This window comes from Psammomys obesus, unplaced genomic scaffold (genome assembly GCF_907164565.1).
Source record: "Psammomys obesus unplaced genomic scaffold, mPsaObe1.curated_primary_1811, whole genome shotgun sequence".
In the NCBI taxonomy this organism is placed as follows: domain Eukaryota; kingdom Metazoa; phylum Chordata; class Mammalia; order Rodentia; family Muridae; genus Psammomys; species Psammomys obesus.
The window spans coordinates 26,213,479-26,226,188 of NW_026596040.1; the positions used below are offsets into that span (position 1 = coordinate 26,213,479).

The 12,710-nt window shown below is 43.2% G+C and overlaps 1 protein-coding gene across 1 annotated transcript in view; it reads right to left on the reverse strand.

Annotated features, from left to right (window-relative positions):
- The window catches only part of Alpk2 (alpha kinase 2), a 110,007-nt gene extending 97,731 nt beyond the window's left edge, over positions 1 to 12,276 (reverse strand). Inside the window, exons 1-2 of the mRNA XM_055622644.1 lie at positions 12,168 to 12,276; positions 7,343 to 7,460 (exon numbers count right to left, since the gene is read on the reverse strand). Of these exons, the coding sequence (XP_055478619.1) occupies positions 7,343 to 7,460; positions 12,168 to 12,276 (227 nt within the window). The remainder of the gene's footprint in view (positions 1 to 7,342; positions 7,461 to 12,167) is intronic.
- Positions 12,277 to 12,710: the final 434 nt, after the last annotated feature.

The window sequence follows — 12,710 nt, forward strand, 5'->3', positions numbered from 1 at the left end:
AGCTGATAGATCACCAAAGTCTTGTATTTACCTCTAAAACAGCCTTTCCAATACAGCTGTGAGTATAAACACGTAGATTAACCAAGTCTAGTGTCTGTGAGATAATCAATAATACATATTTTTCTAACAAATAGCCACTTGCTTTTATGTCCGTTTTCTACACTAGAATGTGACATCACACAAGACTAAGCCCTCCCTTACCTAATCTGTGACTAAAATGTATTAAGTAGTCTACTTCTTGGTGAATAAATGAATGGATTAAGAATTGACAAAAAGTATTCCACAGAAAAAGAGTAGTCCCAGGGAGTGGGAGTTTTGTTGGGTTTTAAATGGGATATGGACATGTGGAAATGGAGATTGTTTTTTTAAGATCTGCTACATAGTCCGTGGATGGAGGATGTAATAGAGTATAAAATCTGATTACGGTATGACTGGATTATGGCTAAGAGGTTAAGAGTATGTACTGCTTTTCCAGAGGACCTGAGTTCCTTTCTTAACAGCCACATCAGGAGGCTCACAGTTGCCTGTAACTCCAGATCCAAGACATCTAACGTCCTCTTCTGGCTTCTGTATGTGCCTCACATGACACACATACATAAACGTGTACTTTTTTAAAAATTGGTCACTAATTTCCCAGTCTAAGTATGTACACCTTGCTGACATGTGACTTTACCACTTTAGGCTTCAAAAGAGTGCATGTTTTTATCTTCAATCTGAGCTGTCCCCATGTCTGTCTTTGGCCACAATAATGTGATGGGTTTGGTGTTGGAGTGAGCACCAGAGGCCCTGTAGCTCTGTTACCTGTCCCGAGAGTCACTCCCTGCCTCCTTGAGGATGAAAGTCAGTGCAGAGGAGAGAGCTAGTGCTATCAGCTACCAGACATATGGGTAAAAGTATTTTGGACCTTTCAGGCCAACCAGTCCCCACACTAGCTCAAATATCATGAATGAGCATGAAGAAACAGTCGGGAGGTCGTGGGAGATGCCTATGGGTGTTGGGGACACGCCCTGGAGGTGATTATAGGATTCCAGGTGCTTCCTCTCTCCCTTGCACTCCTTGGCCATGAGGTGAATGGTTTGGCTCTATGTGTTCCGGGGACTCCATCATAATATACTGCCTCTCTACCAGTCATGGGCCAGAACCTCTAAAGCTGTGAGCCAAAACCTTCTCACTTTATAAACTGGTTGTCTCTGGTATTTATATGTCAGTATTTATATTGATAGAAAGGTAGCACAATGTCCAGTTTGGGGCACAGTTGGAAAATATTCTTGGACTTTGACCTGCAGATGACTCCCAGCTGACATGAACAAACTCCATGTTTGTTCTGGGAGCCAATTTTATGTTACAAGAAGCTGCTGCCCTATGTCCAAATAGACCAAGGGCAGCATTCTTCTTGCTTGACTGCTCAGATGTACCATGTATGTGTTTCCAAGGACTGTTGTAACAAATCTCCATAAACCAGGTGAAATAAACAATAGGCATTTATTCTTTCAAGCATCTGGAGATTAGAAGTCCAAGGTCAAAGTATCATCAAAGGCAGACTTTCCCTGAGGCTCTAGGGAAGAATTTTCCTTTGCTTTGCTTTGCTGGCAGTCTTGAGCAATTCTGAGCTTATAGCTGTTTCCCCCTCTTTCTCAGCATTCATCTTCTCTGGCCGTTTGTGTCCTCTCTTTTCCCTTTCTTATATGGACACCAGTCATCAGGTTAGGGCTTACTCTAATCCTGTATAAGCTCAATTACAACTGCAAAGACGTTATTTCCAAATGAGGTTATAGTCCAGGGTTCTAAAGTGTATATAGATTTGCAAGGATAATATTCACCTGTACACTGGGGACACTGGCTTCTGTGTAAGCATTCTTTTGAAACCTTTAGGCTTGCCCCAACCCAGCCGGTCAGTGTCAGAGCAGAGTGAATGAGCATGCTGGAGGGGCTGCTTCCATTCTCATCTCACTTAAAATCAAGCCTGGACCACACGGTGAGTTCCATGCCTGGCAGAGCTGCAAAGTGAGACCCTATCTAAAAAATTAAAACTGAAAAAGGGGGGGGGGGCAGTAACAACAAAAACACTTCTTGTGGCAAAGAGGGATCTGTGATGGGTGGATTTATGTCAACTCAACACAAGCTAGTGTCATCAGAGAGGTAGGAGCCTCAATTGAGAAAATGCCTCCATAAGACCAGGCTGTATACAAGCTTGGAGACATTTTCTCAATTAGTAAGTGATGTGGGAGGGCCCAGCCCACTGTGGGTGGGGCCATCTCTGTGCCATTGGTCCTGGGTTCTATAACAAAGCAGGCTGAGCAAGCCATGAGGAGGAAACCAGTAAGCAGCGCCCCTCCATGGCAAGTCCCGCCTCCAGGTTCCTACCCTGTTTGAGTTCCCATCCTGACTTCCTTCGATGATGAACAGTGATGAGCAAATGTAAACCAAAAGAGCCCTTTCCTCAATGTTTCCTCACAGCGATGATAATCCTAACGAGAACAGGATCTATCTCTCTAGGTGTTGGTCCTGGACAGGTTTTTATCTTTCAATTATATTCATAAAAGGTCACATGGTTTCCTACTTGTGCACACCTTGGTGCCATTTGCTTTCCCTATGAGGTAGGAAAACACCCATCAGCGTTTTCCTCCACCCTTCCCAGTTCCTATATCTTTAAAGTAAAAAAGAAAGCCCTTTCAAGCTGTATGCAGGTGTTAATGGTATGACTGGTGTTTCTCTCTCGGATACTTTATTAGCTCTGTGCCTCTGTTCCTTGGCAAGCACCCTTGACCTGTAGCTGTGTAGGCACTGATGCATCTCTTCCAGAAGGAGACTTTGAGGACAGCTGGGGATGGGAGCAGAGAAGGAGTCCCAACAGGTACTGAAAACAGGGAAAAGCCGAGTATCAGTCAACACAGCAGGGAGTGGTTTCTCCCTGACATGGTTTCAGTCTGAAAAGTCACCACACACAGACCTATATGTTTGAACACAAGATGATGCTGTATTAAATGTTATGGTGTCATGGAGTTGGAAAGTGAAGAAGGGGTGGTCACTGGAAGCTGGCCTTTGAAAGTTGTACCCCTGCCCTGGTCCTATTCTCTACTTCCTGTTTATAAAGATGTGAGAACTGGTGTGAGCGACAAGGTTCCATGGTGGCAGACCATGCTGGTCCATCATGCTTTCCCCTCTGTGATGAACTGTGTCCTCTTGAAAGTCTAAGTCAAGATAAATCCCTCCTCCCTTGTTTCTGCTAGGTGTCTTGTCACAGCCATGAAAAAATTAACTAAAACTACAGAGTAGAACTGTTGATTGGGTCTGCTAAACCCCACAAAGCCATTGAGAAACAGGTTTGTCTCAAGACTGCGATCACTTTTAATGATCCCGAGTCCAAATTCAGGTAGCCTATGACATAATCCGGTGGATTACCATGCATGAGCAATGGAAAAATACTTTGAGGCTAATGTTAGATAGAACAATTGACTTGTAATCTTTGAAAGGTGAACGGTATAAAATATCATTCACTTTCCTAAGTGGCATCTAATACATTTGGCATAGGTCATTTACTTCACAGATACCCATCTTAGAAGGCAAAGCATTTTTAATCTTCAGTCACACATCAGAATCACCTGGGGTTCAGATTTAACTGGTCAAGGGTGAAACCCCAAAGTTAATGGAATTATAAAGCTCCCCAGTCACTGTCAATGGGCCAGAATGTTCTGAGGTCGCTGATACCCAGCATATTTACTACTAAGTTGCAAAGTGAGCCTATATCTATGGTCATATTCCTCTACCATCATTCCCTTTCTTTGAGCTAAATATGTCTTCCAGTGGGTGGGCTACTCTTCAAAATGGCAGGCCAGAAGCTTGAAATGTAGATTCTATTACACAAATCTTCAATATTACAAAAGGCCCTGTCCCACTGGGCCACAGAGCAGATAATGGGGAGTCTCTGGTACTACTGGGGTGCCAGTTCCTTTTCAGTTTCTCCTCTCTGTGTTGTCTCTTTACCATGTCAGCCTGCCCACCTGCCTTTGGGACCTGTGACCTTTTGTGTCTCTCAGCACCCTGGTCCTGTGTAAATAACAACTATGAGAACATTAACAGAAAATCTCGATTCTTAAAAGAAGTGGCTCATCTTAAGATCAAAATGTGAGTGAGTATTTTTATTAAGTGTTAAAATAAAAGTTATCGGTTGAGAAGCCGGCAGTGAGTGTTCAAGGGGAAAAAACAAGTATGGGATGTAGCTCAGTGGGATGCACAGAGCCCTGGTGTCTTACTTATTTCTCTAGTACCTCAAAACACCATAACTGATGCAACTTACAGAAGAAAGAGTTTATTGGGACTTACTTACAGTTTCAGAGGGTTAGAGTCTATGACCATCATGGCAGGGAACATGGCAGGCAGGCACAGTAGCTAAGAGCATATATTTGATCCACAAGAATGAATCAGAGAGGGGGGGGAGAGAGAGAAAGAGAGAGAGAGAGAGGGCTAACCAGGAATGAGCTTTTAAAAATCTCAAAGCCTACTCCTAGTGACTCACCTCCTCCACACCTAACCGTTCCCCCAAAAGTTCTACCACCTGGGCACCAAGAATTTTAGCCTGTGGGGGTCATTCTCATTCAAAACCCCATGCCATATAAGGAATTTGAGGCCAGCCTGTCTCCAAATAGTTTTTTAACCAAATGTAGGAAACATATAAATATATAGAGATCCTCAAATATGGCCCCTTGCCTGTCCTCTCTAAGTAAGGTTTTATCAGAACATAGCCCTGCTCTTTTGTTCTTTAAAATATACTGTCTATGGCTTTTATTTTCTGCACTGTAGTGGCCTAGTTAAATTACTGTGGCCTGTTTTGGCATGTAACTTGCAAAGCATACAATATTTATTGATTTTTGTTTTTTGGGGTTTGGGTTGTTTTGTTTTGTCTTATTTTGTTTTTCGTGACAGGGTCTCACTATGTAGCTCTGAGTGACCTGAAAGTCTCTATGTTGACCCTTCTGGCCTCAAACTCACATATCTAACACCTCTGCCTGCCAAGTGCTGAAATTAAACACATGAGTGGAACAGAAAATGTTTTTATTATCTGGACCTTTATTTTTAAAAACAGTTTGCAAATACTGATCTATATAAACGAATAACAAAAGTATATGTACTTTAAAAGGTGTATTTATTTTTATTATGCTTAAGGCTGAAAAGAGCCATGAGTTCCGGGAACTGCCTCTGAGCCTAAGGTGGATTACACTAACTGAGATGGCCATGTAGAAGGAGAGGTCTTGGCCAGACTGGAGTGAGGAAGCATGAAAGTCCCGAGCCACGCTCCAGAGGCACGAATGACAATTTATCCAAATTGTCTGCTAGATACATTTGACATGGTGAGGGGAGAATGGCTCCATTAGTTTACGGCCTGTCTTCCGTGCTGTGTGAGGGTGTACACTGTTATTTGCCTCCATGGTTAGCATTAGTTACAAAGCCTGCTGGGTAATCTGATGAATACTCTCTAGCTTGAACGGCAGCCTTGGTAGACTGTGAGTCACAAGAATTCACCAGGGTGAGATGGTCTTTGCCCTTACTTTAAACAGAGAGGTACATGAGTGACGAGAAAGCTAGACTGAGAGATAGATGGCTCTGCAGGTAAAGGAGCCTGCTCACCTGAGTTCAGTCTCTAGGCCCACCTGTCAGAAGGAGAGACTGACTCTTCAGGCTGTTCCCTGTTTCTACTTGTGTGCCATGGCACATGAGCATACAAAATAAATAGACAAGATAAAAACATACAAAAAAGAAAATAAGCTAATGATTGTCTAAGCTTACCTCATAAAACTTTATAAGCACCAAAATATTTCATTCTCTTAGTCATACTTTCCTTTTGCAGACAAAGAAAATGAGAGGGTAAGCAACTGACCAAGGTCACAGAGCAAGGAAATTAATTCAAATTCAAGTCTTGCTTTGCCTCAGACCCAGGCCTGCTGGCCCACGTTCACGCCTGCCAGTCATCTCCATGCCTGCAGGAATGCCAGCCTCTTCAGAGCTGCTTTGGGCACCAAGACCAATTCAATAACACTGGGGAATAGGGAGGTGTGAGTGTAAAATATCTCCCTTAGGCTCATGTGTTTGAAAACTTTGTCCCCATTTGCTGAAACTGTTTGGAAAGGTTATGGAACCTAGAAGAAGTGGTGCCTTGCTGAAAGAAACTGGTCATTGGAGACAAGTATTGAGGTTTCATCACTCACCCTTCCTGTCCATCCTATGTTTGTTGACTACAGATGTCTCGTGACTACTGGGTCATCTTCCATGCCTTCCTGTCCCCTGTGATAGAATGTATCCCCTCAAACTGTAAGCCAGAACAAACCCGTATTTGCTTATGTTTCTTCCCATGGGTATCTTATCACACCAGTGAGAAAGGTAGCTATTACGGGGACCAAGAATACTGATGTCCCAGCAGCTTCCAACAAAGCAATTCACATCTTGTCTACATATCCAGTGACTGTGTTTCATGTAATCAAATATCTCCTGGTGAAACAAAAAAAGATCTAAAAAAATACTGTACTGGATTGTTACTACTTTTTTTTTTTTTTTCCAAATAGGAGAGCAGGATCTCAATAGCTCAGGCTGACCCTGAACCTTCTGGTCCTTCTGCCTCTACTTCCTAAAAATAAAGCCTGAACGTTGGTTTTAATCCCTACTCCCTTCACCTGCTGGCTGTGGTTTCTGGTCAGTCACCTCTACTTCCTTCGTCTAATAGGGAAGGTTGGATGGCAGTGCTGAAATCTTATCATGCTTTCTCAACTTTCCAGAGACAACTAGATTAGAAAAAAACAAACAAACTCGTCTAATGACTTTTCCTTCATCTAATGAAGGAAAATGACTTGGCATTCTAGATAGTTTAACTCTATGAATGGCAAACTAGAGAAGGCGAAATAGTTACTGAGCTCAATGAATATAGTTACCCCTTAGTATCCTAGGGAGAACTCAGTTCCAGGACAGCTAACCCTGAGAATGCACAAGTGTCGTTCCTATGTAACATGACATATTATTTGTACAAATCACCCCTACGTTGATTCTAAGGCCTAATACTATGTAAATTATACATAATTTACTAGTGTACTATTGTGTAGGGAATAAAGAAAAGCATGTCCAGTCCCAATGCGATTTTAAAAAATATCTTCAACCCATGGTTGATTAAATCTGCAGATAATAAAGGGACCACTTTAGTCACTGCTGGATCCTTTGGCTGTTGCCTGCCAGTAACATCTAAGATCAGGACTCCCGAAGCAAACACGAGCCAGTCTTCTGGCCTGATCTCACACTAACCAGCACAGCATGCAAGACAGGATGTTAGGGAGCAGTCCACAGGAGCCAAGCCACTTACCAGGAAAGATGTAGCAAGTGAATATATTGGTTCTCAAAGAACTCAAAACTGGAAATGGTGCCTCCTGACTCTATGGCTTGGCCATTCTTATACCAAGTCACCTCTGGCTTGGGCTGACCTAATGATAAAAAAAAAAAAAAAAAAAAAAAAATTTAAGTACTTTTTTAAAAAATTCTAAAGCTTTAAATGTTAATGAACAAGAAGGCCTAGGAATGAGTACAGAATAAAAGAAATGCTGTTTCTAATACAAGAAACCATTTTTTAAAAATTATCCAAAATAAAATAATCCTGCAAACCTTTGATGGCTCTGCAGATAAAGGCACTTGCCACCAAAGTCTGATGGCCTGAGTTTGGTTCCTGGATCCCACATGGTGGAAGGAAAGAACTGGCTGCCAGAAGTTGGCCTCTGACCTCTGACTTCCGAATGCATTCTGTGGTATGCATGTACCTCCTGACACATACACCCAAAAGAAATAAAATGTGATAAAAAAAAAAACTTTAAAATATATTATTAGAAGTGAAGGTCAATTTTTTAAAAAGTATCCAGTGGACAAAGATATGGGTGGTATTTGATTTTCAGCGTTATATGGGGTCAAAGTCTCATCCAAGAGCCTTGACCATGAAAAATGAGTTTGTTTTACTCAGTGGTAGGACTGATTAAAATTCCTAGATTTGGCTGGAGAAATGGTTCAGTGGTTAAGACCACTGTCTGCTCTTCCAAAGGACCTTGGCTTAGTTCCCAGCACCTACATGGCAGCTCACAATTGTCTGTGATGCCAATTCCAAGGGATCTGACCCCATCACATTAATGCATATGAAAGAAAATTCCTAGATTTGGGGAACTTATATGTCATCTTGCAAGTTTTAGCCAACAGAGATGCAAATAATATCTGCCTAGGAGGAAAGATAACACTGTAAGGTTTTGCTGCCTCGTAGGATATTAAGTGGTATTGTACCCAACCCATTCATGTTCTCCTAAAATCCTTTTAAATATGGAGCTTCTCAGGCTTAGTTCTTTAACTTAGTTCTTAGTTCTCTAGTTCTTTAACTCATTAATGAATTGAATAATTTGTTAATTTCATATTTGCACAGAGATCACTTTACCTTTTGTTTCTTTTGAAGATCTATCTTTATTTTTAGTTATGTGTTTGTATCTGGGCATGTGCACATGCGTGTCAATTCCCGAGGAGGGCAGGGGGGTGCCACTGGAGCTGGTGTTACAGTTTTGGGTCATAACTGCAATTTTGCTACTGTTATGAATCATAATGTAAATGTCTGTATTTTCTGACAGTCTGAGGCGACCCCTGTGAAAGAGTCTTTTGGGGCCCAAAAAGATGGCAACCCACAGGTTGAGAACCACTGATTCTAAGGCATCTTTTGAGACGCTCACCCTACCTTTTTGAAAATTACATTTTTATGTGTGATGTGCTGGATATTGCACATATTATGAGTGTTGGCATGTTTTATGTCAACTCGATACAAGCTAGAATTATTTTGGAAGAGGAAACTTCAGTTGAGACAATACCCCCACCAGTATGGCCTTTGGGAAAGCCTATGGGCATTTTCTTAATTGATGATTGATATGGAAGGTCCCAGCCCATTGTGGGTGGTGCCATCTCTCAGCTGGTGGTCCTAGGTTCTATAAGAAAGCAGGCTGAGCAAGCCATGAGGAGCAGTAAGCAGCACTCCTCCATGGAACTCCTCTGCTTCAGTTCCTGCCTCCAGGTTCCTGTTCTGCCTGAGTTCGTGCCCTGACTTCCCTTAGTGAGATGGAACAGGCAAGCATGACTTGAGAGTTGTAAGATGAAACACATCTTTTTCTCCCCAAGTTGCTTTTGATCATGATGTTTTGTTACAGCAATGGAAACCCTAACTAAGACACTAGGCAAGGGCCGTACCGCAAGCCCATTGGAAAATTATACATTAATAGTGCTTAAACCTGAACCTGGAAGAACAAACTAGATTTTTTTGAATGTCTCTAAGAAGCCTACAAGGTGGCTCAGTGGGTAAAGTCACTTGCCACCAAGCCTGGTAATCTGAGTTCCAACCATGGGACCCACATGGTAGGAGAAAACTAACTCTCACAGATTGCCCTCTGACCTTACCTGTGAGCTGTGGCATGCAAATATTAAGTGCGCACACACACACACACACACATACACACAAATAAATAAAATAAATATAATGCAAAAAAAGAACTCTACTGTGTCTATCGCCATGCCACCCTGAACATGCTCCATCTCAGAAGCTAAGCAGGGTTGAGCCTGGTTAGCTGCTTGAATGGGACAAGAATAAAAATGCCATTTTTTTTTCCCTAAAGAAAAGCCTGGAGCATCAATCTTTTAGGCAGGTCTTATGTACATGTGGATGAGATCATCACAAACTCTGGCACACCCACACTTTTTTCCTTTAGAAGGGTTCATTCCTCTCTGGTGATCAGTAACTGGTGTGATGCTAATGAGCCAATGGAGGAATTTAACCCACACAGTAGGAATTTTTTCTTTTATGCTGCTAGGCAAGGAAGTTTCCAGTGTGTCCCAAAGAGCTTTTTCACTACTCTCCATGTTACCAAGAATTATTAAATGACCTGTCTATACAGGAAGCAAAGTTCAGTATGGGAAAACAACATACCATTCTAAATTTATACCAGGAACAGAGTTGAGTTTTGTTTCCTTGTTATCTAACTTTTCTCAAACAACCCAGAGAGCCCCCAAAAGAAGTCCCTGTTCTTCCAAGGCTATAGAAAGGATAGGGAGATAAAAGTGGTCAGGAAGATGGGAGCAGAGCCCAAGAATTCTCCATTCCCAGTTCCTTGTCTTCATGCTAAGGCTATGCATGCTCTTTTCCAAAGCTCTGGGATTGTCCTACCTTTTCCTCCAGGTAGGTGCCTGAGCAGCTGCCCCCAAGGCTAAGAACAGAGAGGCCCACATGCAAGGACATACCCTGTCCCAGCAGCCTCAGCCTCCTATGGGCAGATGGAAACCATCAAGAGGAGTGACCCTGAAAACCACCAGAAGAAGGGGCTGTCAGACCTCATTTCTGCCTGTTCTTCCTGGTCTCACAACCCCTCACTCAGCCTCAGCCAGCTTCTTCCAGCTGCTGCTTAGGAAGCGCAGAATTCCTCCTTTTTTGTGTATGAGGGGCTTTTTCCTGGAGAATGTATATGAAGTACGTGACAGTTGGCCCCTGGAACATGGTGACCTCCAGTTACTCATCCAGACTGATCAGGAATGGTTTCTGTCCTCCAGTTTCCAGATGGCTGCCAGGGTTTTTCCCTGTGCACAGTCTGAGCCAGAACCATCAGCCAGAACTGAGACATGCGTAGGGAAGTGGCATCTTGTACCTTGTAGAAGGTTCTCTTTTCTCCTGGAAACCTCACCTGAAACTTCTCCTTCCTCCCTATTTTCCAACCCTAAGGATGGAGCCTGGGGTCTTAGGCATGCTAGGCAAGCATCTACCGCTGAGCCATCCTTCCCTTGTTTTTGAACCTCTCTGTGAGTCACTGCCTCATCCATTCAGAATGATCTGGCTACTATGTGTGAGGACCGGTATCTGTCTAAACACGTAGGGGTTCTCTCAGAAGAATGAGGGTCAACTGGGGTTCCTCCTTCCATCTAAATGACCAATCACCAAAGAGCGCTGAGAAAGGCAGCTGAGTATGGACGGGTATCCCAGCCCCAAACCAAAGACTTCTGCTAACAAAGGATAGTCATTTCTCTGGCCAGCTCTCCTCCTCTTTTGAGTTAGGAGAAGATGAGGGGGTAAGTGATTTCTCTCTGCCCTAAGGAAACAGCCCTGGTGCAGCGCCTTCATGTTTTCAGGGGTAGAGGTACAATCTAAGAAAGAAGAGAACGGTCCATGTAGATAAAATACCACTTCTCTGTCAAATTACTGTGTGTTTCTTCATTTTTGTGTGCATAGGTGTGTATGTGTATCTGTCCCTTCCCCTCTCTTTGATATACGTCTCTTTCTCTCATCTCTGTACCTCTCTATCTCTGTGTCTCTGTCTCCATTTCTCCCCCTCCTTCCCCCCACCACTCCGTGTGTGTGTGTGTGTGTGTTTGTTTGTGTGTGTGTGTTGAGAGTGCAACAGCATGTTCATAGAAGTCAGAGGACAACTTCATGAGTCAGTTTTTGCCTTCAGCTACAGGACTCAGGGATTAAACACGGTTGTCGTGTTTATGCTCCAAGTGCTTTTGTAACATCCAAGTCATCTCTCTGCCCCCTTACTTTCTTTTCATGAAACCCTTTTACCATTGGGTCATTAACGCCCGATCATCAACTCTGAGTGTTCTATTCTCCAGTCCAGGGCTAGTCCCCATCCCTGGCCTTCCCTCCTCTGGCACATCTTACTTTAGTTGTAACTTGTTCTTTGTTTGCTAGCATGCTTGAGGATGGTGGCAATGGGAGACAAATTTAGCCAACCTTGGTTTAAAAATGACAGATTTTATGAAGTAAAATTACTCAAGCCATTCCTGTAGGCCACAGCAAATGAAGCACAGAGTATCTGAAAATCAACCAGTGAGAGGGTTGCCTAACTAAGAGCTGTGAGATGAGGAAAATCATTCAGTATCGAGACCGTTACCTAGGAAAATAAAGAAATTTTTAATTTCTTTTTAAAAAGAAAGAAAGAAAGGATTTAGTTGCTTAATCAATTAATTACTCAGAACAATTTTTCCCAAATGTTATTTTCATTGTCTTTGAGCCAAGAAACTTGGTCTGCAGAGAGACGGGGGAGGGGGGGAGGGGGAGTGTTTTGTGGGTAGCTAGGTTAGGCTAGGATGCTAGTCTAGGGTGAGTAGTGACTAGTCTATGGGGTTATTACCAGCTATCATGCATCGAAGCACAACATCAGACGTCTCCGGAACCTTCTGGGAAAGTAACGTTGATAAAAAACATAGTGTGTGCCTCTGAAGGCAGCCTGGGTCTGTCATTCTTTCATGCCACGTGATCTGAAACACAAACAAGGTCACCATCACTGTATGTTCTGCAAGTTCTCCGACCCCCTTGGGAATCCCAGAAGCTATGTGGTCTGGATCTGCTGCCCACCTGCAGGTTGAGCCAAGAGGCCAAGGCGGATCCTCAGCATCCCTCCTGAGCCAGAGAGCTGCTGGGATGGCGTGTTGAGGGGCCACCTTACAATCTCAAGATAGTTTACAGGCTTCCTGATGCCCACCCACTAAAAGCCTAGCACATCACATCCTCCCATGGCAATGTCAAGTATCCCTTGAGGTACAGTTGGACAGCCCTGCCTGAGAGCCACAAACTGAACAGAGGTGGGACTATCACAGAGCTAGGAGAGCCACGCTGAGAGAGAAGCCCATGAGTCCTCTATTCTGGCTCTCTCTTCTCTCTATGCAGGCTGGGA